At 32.9% G+C, this 13,061-nt stretch overlaps 1 protein-coding gene across 4 annotated transcripts; it reads left to right on the forward strand.

The window, feature by feature from the left end:
* Nucleotides 1-538: 538 nt before the first annotated feature.
* Nucleotides 539-12,200, forward strand: LOC114421752 (RNA polymerase II degradation factor 1). 4 transcript variants are annotated; one of them, XM_028387816.1, is made up of 14 exons: nt 539-889; nt 1,715-1,815; nt 2,360-2,589; nt 2,908-3,075; nt 4,881-5,238; nt 5,342-5,485; nt 6,547-6,699; nt 6,794-6,910; nt 8,336-8,416; nt 9,298-9,447; nt 9,897-10,523; nt 10,554-11,462; nt 11,700-11,750; nt 11,904-12,200. In XM_028387816.1, exons 1-14 carry the CDS (start codon nt 868-870, stop codon nt 12,000-12,002), a joined length of 3,210 nt encoding a protein of 1,069 aa, XP_028243617.1. In that variant the 5' UTR covers nt 539-867; the 3' UTR covers nt 12,003-12,200. The 4 variants fall into 4 exon arrangements, with proteins under 4 accessions (XP_028243617.1, XP_028243616.1, XP_028243618.1 ...); XM_028387815.1 differs by having other exon boundaries at nt 9,897-11,462; XM_028387817.1 differs by lacking the exons at nt 11,700-11,750; nt 11,904-12,200 and adding an exon at nt 11,546-11,592 and having other exon boundaries at nt 9,897-11,462.
* Nucleotides 12,201-13,061: the final 861 nt, after the last annotated feature.

The following is a 13,061-nucleotide window of genomic DNA, read 5'->3' on the forward strand; positions in this document are numbered from 1 at the left end:
ATCTAAATTATCATAAAAGTTATATAAAAAATATAATAAGTCATAACATTCTCACACGATTTTTAAAATTCATTATATTTTTTCATGTTAAAATAATCTTTTAAAATCATAATCCAATACAATTTCTTAATCTTTTTTTACCATCCATAATTTTTGATAAGTTTTAAAATAATATACCACAAAAGTATATTTGTATTATTTTTTCACTCCAACTACATAATGAAAATTGGTGGTTACAAACCAAAAATGTGTTTTTGTTTAATGAAAACATATTTTTGTTTTGTAAATACAAACTGCCAATGTATAACAAAAGTATGTTTTTATGATATTTTTTTTGTCTAATCGGGAAACACATTTGTATTGTTTATTTGCATAATAAAAATATGTTTCTGTTTTTTGTAAATTATTTTTCAAGAAAAATAAACAACAAAAACATGTTTAATTGTTATTTTTTGTCTGCCCACAACTTAAAAAAAATGTTTTGGAAAATTTTTTAAAATATGGAATAATGTTTTCGCAAACATGATTTTGTTGTGGAAAAAAACAAAAAAAAAATACCACTTTGGGTGGTTCGAGCGAGACGAGAGAGAAGAATAGGAGGTGGAGAAATGAGAGAGGAAGAGCGAAGGGTCGGGTGTGTTATGAAAGAGGATTGGGAAAGTGAGAGAAGTAGGGAGAAGCTAGTGTTGGGGTGTAGGAAAGAAGAAGAATGATAGAATGGTTAAATTACTATGATTGATGGTGCTAATAACAATTTAGGTAGTGGGAATAGTTGTTCTCAACCCGGAGTCCCGAACCTATCTTTCTTCTCACCCTCACCTCAACGACGGTGCGGTGCGGTGCAGTTCTCTCTCTCATCGTTCTCTAATGGCACCGATTCTATCATCAGGTAAACGTTACTTCTTCTTCTCCTTTTCTTATTTATTTATTTATATATATATATATACGTGTGTTCATTATTATAATTATAGTTATTGCACATTTTATTTTATTTGATTTCGTCTTGTCACATATCCGTGCCGTTCCCTCTTTTCAGAGATCGGCTCTTTAAACACCGTTGAATCTGAACTCGTCCTTGTAATTTACTTCGCTAGTTTCTGAGATTAGAGTGATGTTAAAATTTCTCGAGTTGTTAAATACTGTAGCATTAGCTACATTACAAATGTGCGTAAACGTAGACTTTACTGCTGTTTAATGATTATAATTAAGTTGATTGAAGAATAAAGGTTTGTTGGCACTTGGCAGTGATTTCAGAACAAATTAATTGACTCATTTAGAGAAGCTGCCAATATTTATGAGCTAAAGACATATTCTGTGGCGCATTCGAATGTTTCATTGAGCCAAGAGTTCATGGTTCAGTGTTTTATGTTAAATAAATAGGTTCCAGTCAACTAAATAATTTAAGAATCTTGACCCTTGATAAACTTTAAGTTTAGGTTAAATTGCTATCAAGTCAAACAAAGCTGTAGGTTTAGTGTTACAAAATGAAGTTCTCTAAGTGGTTGAGTACTTGCATTGCATATGGAAATTAACTGCTGGCTTTGTCTAGCATATTTATCTGTACATGAAGATTTTTAGTTCATTTTTTAAAATATTGATACCTCATCATAGCCTCTTGGAAAATTACTCTAACATTTATGCCTGTCTGTATAATGTAATAATGTAAGTAATTACTCTGAGTTGGGGTTGTTATCCATTTATTTTATTTTTGCAGCCAGTGATGACAATCTTGATCTTCAAGAAGTTATTTCTAAGGGCTCATTAGATTTTGACGAATGGACTTTACTGATTTCAGAGATCGAGAAACTATATCCTGTAAGTTTGATTCCAATAACTGAAAATGGTATTTGATTTTCTTTCATTTTTTTGCAGTTATAGACAAGATCATCATAACAAACTTACGTTTGGTATACATTGTATGACTATGTCTTAATTTAGTTTTAATCTCGTTTAATTTAACTAAATAAATTGACTAATTAAACTATTGCCCTTGTTGATTATCTAAAGTTGGATGATTTCATGTATCTTCTCTGGCTCTGTTTTGTGTCATGAACAGAGTAATATCGTCATTTCTTATTCTTCTTTTTACTTGCTTTCTCTATATCCTCTCTTGATAATTTCATTTTACATGTGTGTGAGACTGTATACTAATATGTTTATTTATTGATTTATTTATTTTCCTTTCTTTCTTGAAATATCATTACATATGTGATTATGGTGAAAGATGGTCTAGCTGTAATGCCGTACTTTGTGATGAATCTTTCTTGTTTGCATCTCAGTATTGGTTCATTGTTGTTATGGGATTTAGGGGTACAACAAAGCTTGAATATCAATAAGATCTTTGGGCCAATTTCTGCAGGATGACGCAGAGAAAATATGTCTGGTTTATAACCATTTCTTATCCAAATTTCCTTTGTGTCATGGGTATTGGAGGAAATATGCTGCCCACATGACACGCTTATGCACCACAGATAAGGTTGTTGAAGTATTTGAAAAAGCTGTTTTAGCAGCAACATATTCAGTGGGCATGTGGGTTGATTACTGTAGCTTTGGCATGTCAGCTTTTGAGGACCCATCTGATATTCGGAGGTAAACATAGTTAACTTACAGTGCATGTGTACACTATGTAGTTGTAGTAGAAACTGTTTGGATAAATGATTTAGGTGGAGCTCTTCCCATATGTTTCCACACTATTACCTCTCCATGCTTTCTTAAAGCTTTTACAACACTCACACACGTAGTAGTAGTTGTAGAAGAAACTCTTTGGATAAATGATTTAGATAGACCAATTCCAGTACCCATATGTTTCCACACTATTACCTCTTCATACCCTTTGAAAGCTTTTTGTCTTGCTTATGCTGAAACTTGAAAGACAATGAGATAATTTTCTTGACATATTTTAATCAGGTTGTTCAAGAGAGCCATTTCCTTTGTTGGGAAGGACTATTTATGTCATATCTTGTGGGACAAGTATATTCACTTTGAGTTTTCCCAGCAGCAGTGGATTTCTCTTGCTCACATTTATATACAAACTCTTAAGTTCCCAACCAAAAAGTTGCATCAGTATTATGATAGGTATGTCTTTTATTGTGAAACTTCTTACCCCCCCCCCCCCCCCCCTCTCTTTGCTTGTGGGTAATTCTTGAAGTTGAAGCCAATAGCTTGTATTGAGGTGTGAAATGTAATGGGTAACTGTGGTTACTGTGCTAAATTTGCATTCTCCTCATCAACTTTATGCTTACAAATTTGAGCACAACTTATCTGGTAGAGTGGGCTACAGAGAGAGCGAGGATACTAGTAAGGAGATAGCTTTCAATTTTACTCCTCCAGTTTGAGCAAGGGAGTTTGTTATGTTACCTTTGGTGAGCCTTAGACATTGTGTGGGCAAACTCAACCATTTTTTTATAGACATGCTTGAAAGTCTTGTATGGTAGTCCACTAGTGCTATTAGATATGCTCCATTATTTCTACAAGAAGGATATAGTATAGTATGGACCATGGATGTATTAAATGGAATTTTATTTTCCTGAGGCCCTGTGGTGACTGTTGTGAATTATCGTTGTGAATTATCTTTATAAAGTGGCAGATTAATTATATATTTGGGAATTGTTTTAAATTTATTTTGTAAGTTAATAATGCTTTTTCTATACCTTGGGTGGTTGGATGATAGTTATTGAGAAGTTCAGAGGCTTGCATGACTTGGGTGAGCCTAATAGCCTTTACTATGCATTGCGGTGGGCCCTGATTTAGGTCACGAGTCATGACATCTATTCACAGTATGTTTTATAGTTTTGATTCTTTTGATTACTTAAAATTTTCTTCATTAGTTTCTTTTTTTTGGGTTTAAACATTTTATTATGCTTATTTTGATTTGGCAATTATTTTTTAATATAAATCAATAAAAAATTATTAATATTGTCGAAATATTCTTGCAAATATAATTTACAACCTCAAAAGTTAGATTGGTTAAATTTTCCTTGATATTATGTATCTCACTGTAGTAATTTTATATACTTAATATTTTTAATGATTTATATATATGATTTATTTATAATATCTCACATTTAAATGAATTGAATGGGGTGTTTCTTTATGTGTGAATATATATAATTCTCAATAAAGAGTATCTTTATGGCTCATGGGATGTTTATAGAACTGGTAAATTTTTTCTCTTGATTAATTAACAGAAATATTTAATAAGCATGTATTGAAATTTTGAAGTGTAAATATATGTTTAAAACTGTAAGTAGAAGAACTAAAAATGAAAAAAATCAATAAAAGGGTATTTAAATGGTAAATGGAATTATAGATTCTTCATAGGGAGTATGTCAGTATCTAGTATGAATAGACACACACAAATGTTAATCTATAAAATATAAATATATTTGAAAGTCAAAACAACTATGTTAAAATATGTATTATTTTCTAAAAAAGGTTTGTTAAATGAACCACTTAAGAGTGTAACAATCCCAGCACCAGCTAGATTAGGCTTCACTTGCATAATTAAAATAGCTCAGTTGTGTTCAAACTTGACCCAGTATAGAAGGGAAAATGGCTGAGCCAGAAGAACCAGTGCATGTGTTGGACTGAAAGGGAAGTGGCTGATCAAAGACACAGAAGTGTTTAATTGTTGACCAGTTACTAGTCATTTTTTGGAGTCTGTATTTCATGTCTTTTATTCATTTATTTTAGCATTTACTTAGATATTACATCTTTGTTTTGGTCACCACCTTCATTTTAGGTTGTTTTGAGTGAACGATTGTTCCTATCAAACTGTATAAAAGAATGCTTGTTTCACAAATGTGTGGTTGTATTTATGGTGTATTTTTACATATATTTGAATAATATCCTTACCAGATATTAGTTTTATATTTCTTCAGTTTTAAAAAGTTGCTAACCTTTTTGGAGGAGGGCATAGCAAGCCTGGAATTGCAATCTGAATCATGTTTTGATGGTGAAATTCCTATGACTACCTGTTACAAGGATGACGAGATTTATTGCATTATCAATGATATCATGGATTCATCTGTTGGATTGACTAGTTCAATAGCCCTAAAAAGGTACAGGGTCATTGGAGAACTGCTTTATCATAAAGCTTGTGAGTTGTATTCGAAAATTAGTCCTTTTGAGGCTAATATTCGAAGACATTACTTTCATGTTCGGCCTCTTGATGCAAATCAATTGCAGAATTGGCATAATTATCTGGATTTTATTGAACCTCAAGGGGACTTTGACTGGGTAAGTTTCCACACAGTATTCCCAGTAAATCTTGCCAGTTACATATTTGATTTTTTTGTTGAACTTTGTTGCCTAAAGTCTTTCATTTCTCCCATTGAGATAGGCTGTGAAACTTTATGAGAGATGCTTGATTGTGTGTGCCAACTATCCTGAATACTGGATGCGTTATGTGGACTTCATGGAAGCCAAGGGAGGAAGAGAAATTGCAAACTATTCTTTAGTCCGAGCGACTGAAATTTATTTGAAGGTTTCTTCCATTTACCTGTTATTTTATTGAATTTCATGTTAATGGTCTTCTGTATATGCTTATTTTTACATGAGTTTCTCTATTGTGGTCTGAGAAACAATTGCCAAAGGTTAGGGATTTTATAGAATGCAAGTATGAAGCTTTTACCAAAGTTAAATGGCAATGGATGTCTGTCCATGATACAGAGACTAATTTGTGATAACATTTTATAACTGAAAAGGAAGAAGTGAAATGTAATGGTTTGGATCAAGAAGGTCTCATACTCTCATGCATTATGAGTCATATTTTGGAAAAACTCAAAGGCAATTGATTTGGCACATCATAATAACAGTTTTTGTGATATTTCTTGAGTATGTCTGTTTTGTCCCTACTTTTATGGCTTTAGAATGTGTTTATGTTATTGGCTTCTATTTGCTGCTATGCCATGATTGATTTCTAGGAGTATTCTGTAAAACCTTAGAGCCTCTTTGGCTCTGTTACTTTTATTAATCTCCCCCCCAAAATTCTCTATTTCTAAACCAAAAAAACGAGAGGAAGAATCACCTATTTGCTGCTATGTCTTTTATTTGAACTCAGTCAGTTAGGCCCATTTATGCAGTGATAAAGTCCTTTTTAGGCACTCTTACTGTTCCATATGAAATGGAAGTGGTAGACTTGGTTAGAGCACCGTGTAAGATGATTATCCACAGTATTGTTGACTGCTGAGGTATTCTTCTTCCTGCTCCTCCACTGTCCCAGTTGTAGCTATACAAAACACCATAGTTCTACAAAAAATAAATGGAAATTCTTATAACTTTGTTTTTGATATTCTACTGTGTGGTTTATAATGGAAATGTTACTAATGAGTAATGATAAATAAAATGAAACAAGTTTGTCCACTATTCTTTATGTCAAGTTGAGTGGTATTTTTTTTGCATTGGTTAATTAATTCTTTGCAAGCCCATTTTTTAACTTCTAGGTTATGCCCTACTGAAACTTGTTTAATTCCTTTCTTCTCTAGGTCTAAATAGTTTTATGCCTGACTAGGCAATGTTTATAGCTCCATCATATGTTTGTTGCAGAAAGTGCCAGAAATCCATTTATTCAATGCCAGGTTTAAGGAACAAATAGGAGATGTTTTAGCTGCTCGTGCTGCATATATTCAGAGTGGTAAAGAGACAGATTCTGACTTTGTGGAAAATGTTATATCAAAAGCTAATATGGAAAAACGTTTGGTATGCAACTAGCCTTTATTACAATTGAAGAAAAAACTGCAATGCCCAGATACAGAAAAGTGATTACATGTGCTACTTTATATTTTTATTGCAGGGAAATACAGAGTCAGCTTTCAGTATATACAAAGAAGCACTAAAAATGGCAGCAGCAGAGAAAATGTTACATGCCCTCCCTATTTTATATGTTCATTTCTCTCGGCTAAAATATTTGGTAGGTATCATATGCTCATTTTCTTTGAGCATTAGGGATTTAACAGTTTTATGTAGGTGTTATTATAAATGTTTTGATTATGTAGAAATCACTCAATCATGTTTTTGTCATTTTGAGAACATCCATTTTTCTCTAATTTTTATTTTTTCTTTTATTTCTTCCTTCTAGATTGTAATTAGATGCAATTTAGTTATTTGGATGTCACTACTAATGATAATCCGATTAGAACTAGTGAGAATCCAAGTACAATAGAAAAGTTCATTGGAGGGAATAATCTATATTCTATACTTCCTCAGAAATTTGAGCTAAAAGCACACGGTACATCTTTTAGTTCCTTAATATAATGAAAATTATTTTTCCGTATAAAATATTTTATATCATTGAGTATAATAAAGAGGAACATTTCTCACCAAATGGTCCTCCCGAAATTTAATATGGGAACCATCATTGAAACTCAAGGAAATGAAAGATCTAAAAGAAGCATAACCTTGAGATGTGAATGGGGCTAACATGTGTTGCTTTAACATTGAATTGACATCCCACCCATTAGGATGCAAACTTCACTTCTGATAACCTGATGCCATAAAGAGTTAGTCAGTAGAGGAAAAAGCCAAAGCCATTTGGCTGTCAAAGCAATGTTTTTGGTTAGCAAATTTTCCAACCCTAAAGCTCCAAACCTCTTTTAAGACACTTGCTGATATTTTTTATATTGTTTAACTATATATAAATGCATGCTTGCACATGCTTGTTTGAAATCTTTAACTTTTTTTTTCTTCTTGGAAAGTTGACATTTTGTGTCCTTAATTTCTTATTGTTGTAAACCTTTTGTTTTGTTTTTCTTGTCACTAGCAATCTAGCATAATCCATTGGATTGTTTGGAAAGTTGTTCTTCCTATCACTTTTTTCCCCTCCCTTGTTTTCTTTTCATATCAGCAATACATATGGCTTTGTAGAATAGAATTTGAGGATAATAACTTTGGTTAGAGTTAAAAGATTGGCTTTGTTACCTTTTAGGCTATCATTAGTCATAACAATTAGTTCTTTCAAGCTTCAACTTTTTTTTACTTTTATTTTTATTAAATTCCTGACAAAAGATTCAAGCAGGCATATCATATCATAGTAGTTATACAAAGAAGAGTTCTTTAAAATGGAAACAAGAAAAAAATGTCACTTTTATGATGAATGCTGTTGTCAGGTGTAGTCAATAAGTTCTTTCAACTTTTTATTTTTTACTTTATTTTTATTAAATGCCTGACAAAGGATTGAAGCAGGTATATCATATCATATCATAATTATACAAAGAAGAGTTCTTTAAAATGGAAAATGAGAAGAAGATAAAAAAATCTATCACTTTTATGATGAATGCTGTTGTCAGGTGTAGTTAACTATTTTTTTTTAATCATTTTTTCCTTCCTTGGTTTTAAGAGTACAAACAGTGTGGATGCTGCCGGAGATGTCTTAATTGATGGTGTCAGAACTTTGCCTCAAAACAAATTGCTTCTGGAGGTATGTCTGTAATATGTCTTCTGTAAAAGTAGATAGACCTAAGCTGGAGCTTCTCTCAATAAGTATGCATATAGACCCATGTAGGCTAAATTAAACCACTGATTTATAGCAGATCTACTGAAAAACCTAATAAGCAAGCCTTTTAACTTGCTGTGGACTCGGGCAAATTCACTCTAACAAAATAAGTCAAACAGTATAGTTGCTACAGACCCCCCCCCCCCCCCCCCCAAAAAAAAAAAAAAGTGACGAGAAAGAGATTATGGGTTTAAGAGCTGGACTCAAGGAATAAACACACTGAATTCTGAATAAAATAGAAAAAAATCTGTTTTTTAGGCCTGATTTGAGTTCAAACACGTTTCCCCATAACTAGGAGTTTCCTCCTTCAAACAAAGGAAATAACTATCTGACACCTTAATTCCCTTTTACAAGTCTGTAACATGACTTATATATCAAAATAAGTGCCACTTCATAACCTATAACTTCCTAATCTGAAAATAACGGCCTAATAACTTCCCAATACAAAATTATAACCACCTAAATCCGATTTTGGACTATCATGTTGCTAAGATGAGAAACTAGAAAGTGGCAGTTCATATTCCCTTGAGTCCTGACTGCAGCATTGTCGAAAATCAATTCACCTACGCCCATCGTGCAAAACTTCTTTTTGAACTGGTGTGAAGCATAGGCTCACTATTAACCAGTGCTTAAATTTGCAAAATCAAGGTTTTGGTTTCTTGAAATGGTTTTTATTTCTGTCAAGCTTGTGCTCTCAGGTACAAGCCAGGAATGATTTTATTTTCAGATTTATTCTTGTGGATAAAATCACTTTTGAATTTAAATTATGATAAAATTTCTTCGGTTGTTTTTTATTACTTTTGCAGGAATTGATAAAGTTCTTAATGATGCATGGGGGGACAAAGCACATGGCTGTAATAGATTCAATTATTGCTGATACAATATCTCCAAGGTCTGATGGATCTCAAGGTTTTAGTGCAGAAGATGCAGAGGATATATCAAACTTATATCTAGAGGTTATATTTTCTCTGAGTTCAATTATATTGGAGTCTGTCTTTATGATTTAGGAGTAAAGTAATATAAAGTGGTTTTTTTTCTGTTTTTTTGTATTTATTAGTTATTTTCTTATGATTCAACTAGTTAATATTAGAAAAATTTATAACCTTGTGCTTTTGTGGGTAAGTACTGTTTATTTATGCTATAGTGTATCTGCCTTAAAAATATGATGGCTTTTACTTTATTGGTATAATTTCTAATATGTTTCTTTCTTGCATTCCACAGTAACCTCATTAACGTATTTTGAATAGAAAAAAGTAAAGTATTTTGAACTTTTGATAGTTTGTTTGGTGCACTTTTACTAGGGATTGATCCTTTTTGCACTGATATTTCAATTGGTAAACCTTCGCCACTTGAACAAAGCCAAGTACTTGAAATTTTGATGCTAACATCTCTATAATAATACCAGTTTGTGGATTATTGTGGAACCATACATGATGTAAGGAAGGCGTGGAATCGGCACATAAAATTATTTCCAGACTCTGTCCGGACTGCTAAACGTAGAAGATTGATTAATTTGATGGACAAGAGAGAAGAGGTTTTTGTTGTCATGCCTAATCAAGCATCTAGGGATTCTAGTTCTGATTTGGATGCTGCACATTTACATAAAAAAGACAAGAAAGTGTTATTGCTGAAATATTGTGATAATCAGTCTGATGCTACTAAAGATGAATTAATGCTGACAAAAAATCATAATGCTCAGTCTAATAATGATACAGATACATGCAATCTTCAAATTATGGAATCAGAATACAAAATAGAAGAAAATGGGAGAGAATTACCTCTCCCAATTTCTGAGGAGCCAAGAGACAATGATCCTGAAAATAATGTGTCATCTGCCAATTTAGTGGAAGTTAAAGAGCGATCAATAACCAAGAATTTAAAAAATAGTTGTTCTTCTGAATCTGATGTTTCATCAGAGGAATTATTACGTCAAACTGCCTGTGGAAACCAATCCTCGCAAGCTTTGCAAATACCCTCTAAAGAAAATACTGCTTTTTCTAAGGGAACGTGTGAGCTTGAGCCTGAAGAATTTAAGCCGCTTTCTCCGTCAAGCATATCATTAAACCCCCAGGAAAGCACATGTCCTGATTCAGGACCGATGGTGTCTCAGGAGGAGTGTGATGCAATTCCGGAAAGCTGCAAGTCAAATAGTAGAGCAGTAGTTGGTGGTCATACCACAAATCAAGACAACTCTGCAAGCACTCAAGATTCCGAGTCTGCCCAAATCCCCATTGAAATTAACAGTCCATATTCAGCACGCCATCGAGACCAGAGAGCAAGAAAACCACTTCTGCCTCCACGGTCTTCTGGTAATAGTGGTGGAAACTGGCATAAAATGAGAAATGCTGGTCAATTTCGTAGAGGTCCCAAATTTGGCTATCGGGGAAATACACATAGGAAACAGCACCAACGGCAGCAGCTGCCTCCTCAACAGATTCATCCCCCTGAAAGGGGTGCACAAATGGCTGTGGCTCCAGGTTACTCTTCTCAACCTGTATTGCAAATCCAGCAATGCAATCAAGGACAAAATCAGTTTCACTCTGCTGCTACTCCTACTGATTTTGCAGCAGCTAGTTGTTGGTCTATGCAAAACATGCAGATACAGAACACTTCATCTCAGTCTCAAACACCTGCCAATGCTACATCACATGTATTACAACATGCAATGCAAGGCAATGAGCGATATGGATATATGCAGAATGACCTAGAATATAATCAGTTATGGCAATACTATCAGCAGCAACAGCAACAGCTGCAACTACAACAACATTATATTCAATTACAGCAGCAATCGTTCCAGCAGGGACTGTCACAACAACAGCTCCAACATAGCCTGCTGGAACCTCTTCAACCACAACAGCTCCAACAACTGGTTCTGCAGCAGCAACAGCAGCAATACTTTCAACAGCAGCAACCTCTGCAGCAAGAACACCCTGAAAACCTTATGCAGCAACAGCAGCCATCAACACAGGTACACCAAGTAGGAAAAGAGAATATGAATACTGATGAATTTATGATCTTGAATTGATTTGGTGTGTGTAATTTGTAAATAAGAAGCACCAGCACCTCTAGAGATAAAAGTTCTAGCAGACTTTCTTAACGCAGTGGGTGAGAGATTCTTGATGAACTGTTTTTATTACAGTGAGATTGTGGAACATCTTTCTCTGAACCTTTAGAACTCAATTCTATTACTTTTTTGCAATTGCAGAGCAGCAGTCATCCCGTAGCAGACCAAGGGCAGGCAATAGTGACATTGCAGGTGAGTTAAATCGTTATTCTTATCGGGGAAAAAACTAGAGAGTGAATTGCTTTTGTGTTGGTAAATTCCAATGCATCTAAATTGGCTGCATGTATGGCTTGTTTTCCGGCCCTTTCAAACATGAACTTTAATTTTTGAATTTTGATCATGTAGGGCCACGGAGCAGTATTATCGCAACAATCAGACAAACTTGGGCCGATTTCTTCTCCAGTTGTGCACCATCCTCAAGAGAAATCTACCCAAGAAGAGTGACATTTCCCTGGAGATTTGACAGAATTTCAGTAGTAAAATTAAGGATTTCACGCAATTAACTTGACCCAAAGACACTTGATATACACATGAAATTTTTAGCAAAAAGAAAACTTAAATATCTTTTTCATACATGTAATATAATCCATTTTGATTTTACTACCTAAACTTCACTTTTTAAAAAAAAAAATTATTTTACTACATGAAATATTTTAATAGTTACCGTCAGTCAGATCCTTAACTAGAAGTGTTTTTTTTTTCTTTTTTCTTTTCTTACTATAAGGTTTCAAGCAACATGAGTTTGGATAAGAAGATGGATGCATGTTGATTCTTTATTTTAATTTTGCCTCAAATACATAATAAATGTGACGGAATCAGTCATGTGATAATAATAATAATAATAATAATAATAATATTCCACTTTTATGTTATTTATTGCTTCTATATTTACGAAAAAACTTTAAACATTACTTATTTTAAAGTAAAAATAGTACGTTGAAGAGTCATCTTACAAGTAATGCATTCCAATTATTATATATATTAAAACATCAATACATTTAATGGTGGAGAATTATTTGTGTAAAATTTTGACTTACTTGCATATTTTACCATTTAAATTATCATTATTGCATAAGTGTTGTCACCTGAGCTTTTTACCATATTTTACTATTATATTTTTAATTTTTATAAATTTTATCACTGAAGTTTTTTTTTTCACTCATTTTATCATTATGTTTTTCAATTTTTACACATTTTATTCTCATGTTGATAAAAAAAATTATGTCATTTTTTAGAAATATTTTAACACTTCGTTACACATTTAATGCATTGATAAATTTAAAATACTTAAAAAAAATATAAATGATAAAATTTGCAAAATGATAATAGTTGAGTAGTAAAATGTGTAATTAAGTTTAAAATTTTCACTGGAATGTACCTTATACACTGTTGTTAAAAGATATGTGTAAGGTGATATTTGTGTCTCGTATGGGTTTTTAATTATCATTTGATATGGCTATCTACATACTCAAGTTACTATATATTCACATTTAGTTAAATTAA

Source organism: Glycine soja, chromosome 8, assembly GCF_004193775.1.
Source record: "Glycine soja cultivar W05 chromosome 8, ASM419377v2, whole genome shotgun sequence".
Lineage (NCBI taxonomy): Eukaryota > Viridiplantae > Streptophyta > Magnoliopsida > Fabales > Fabaceae > Glycine > Glycine soja.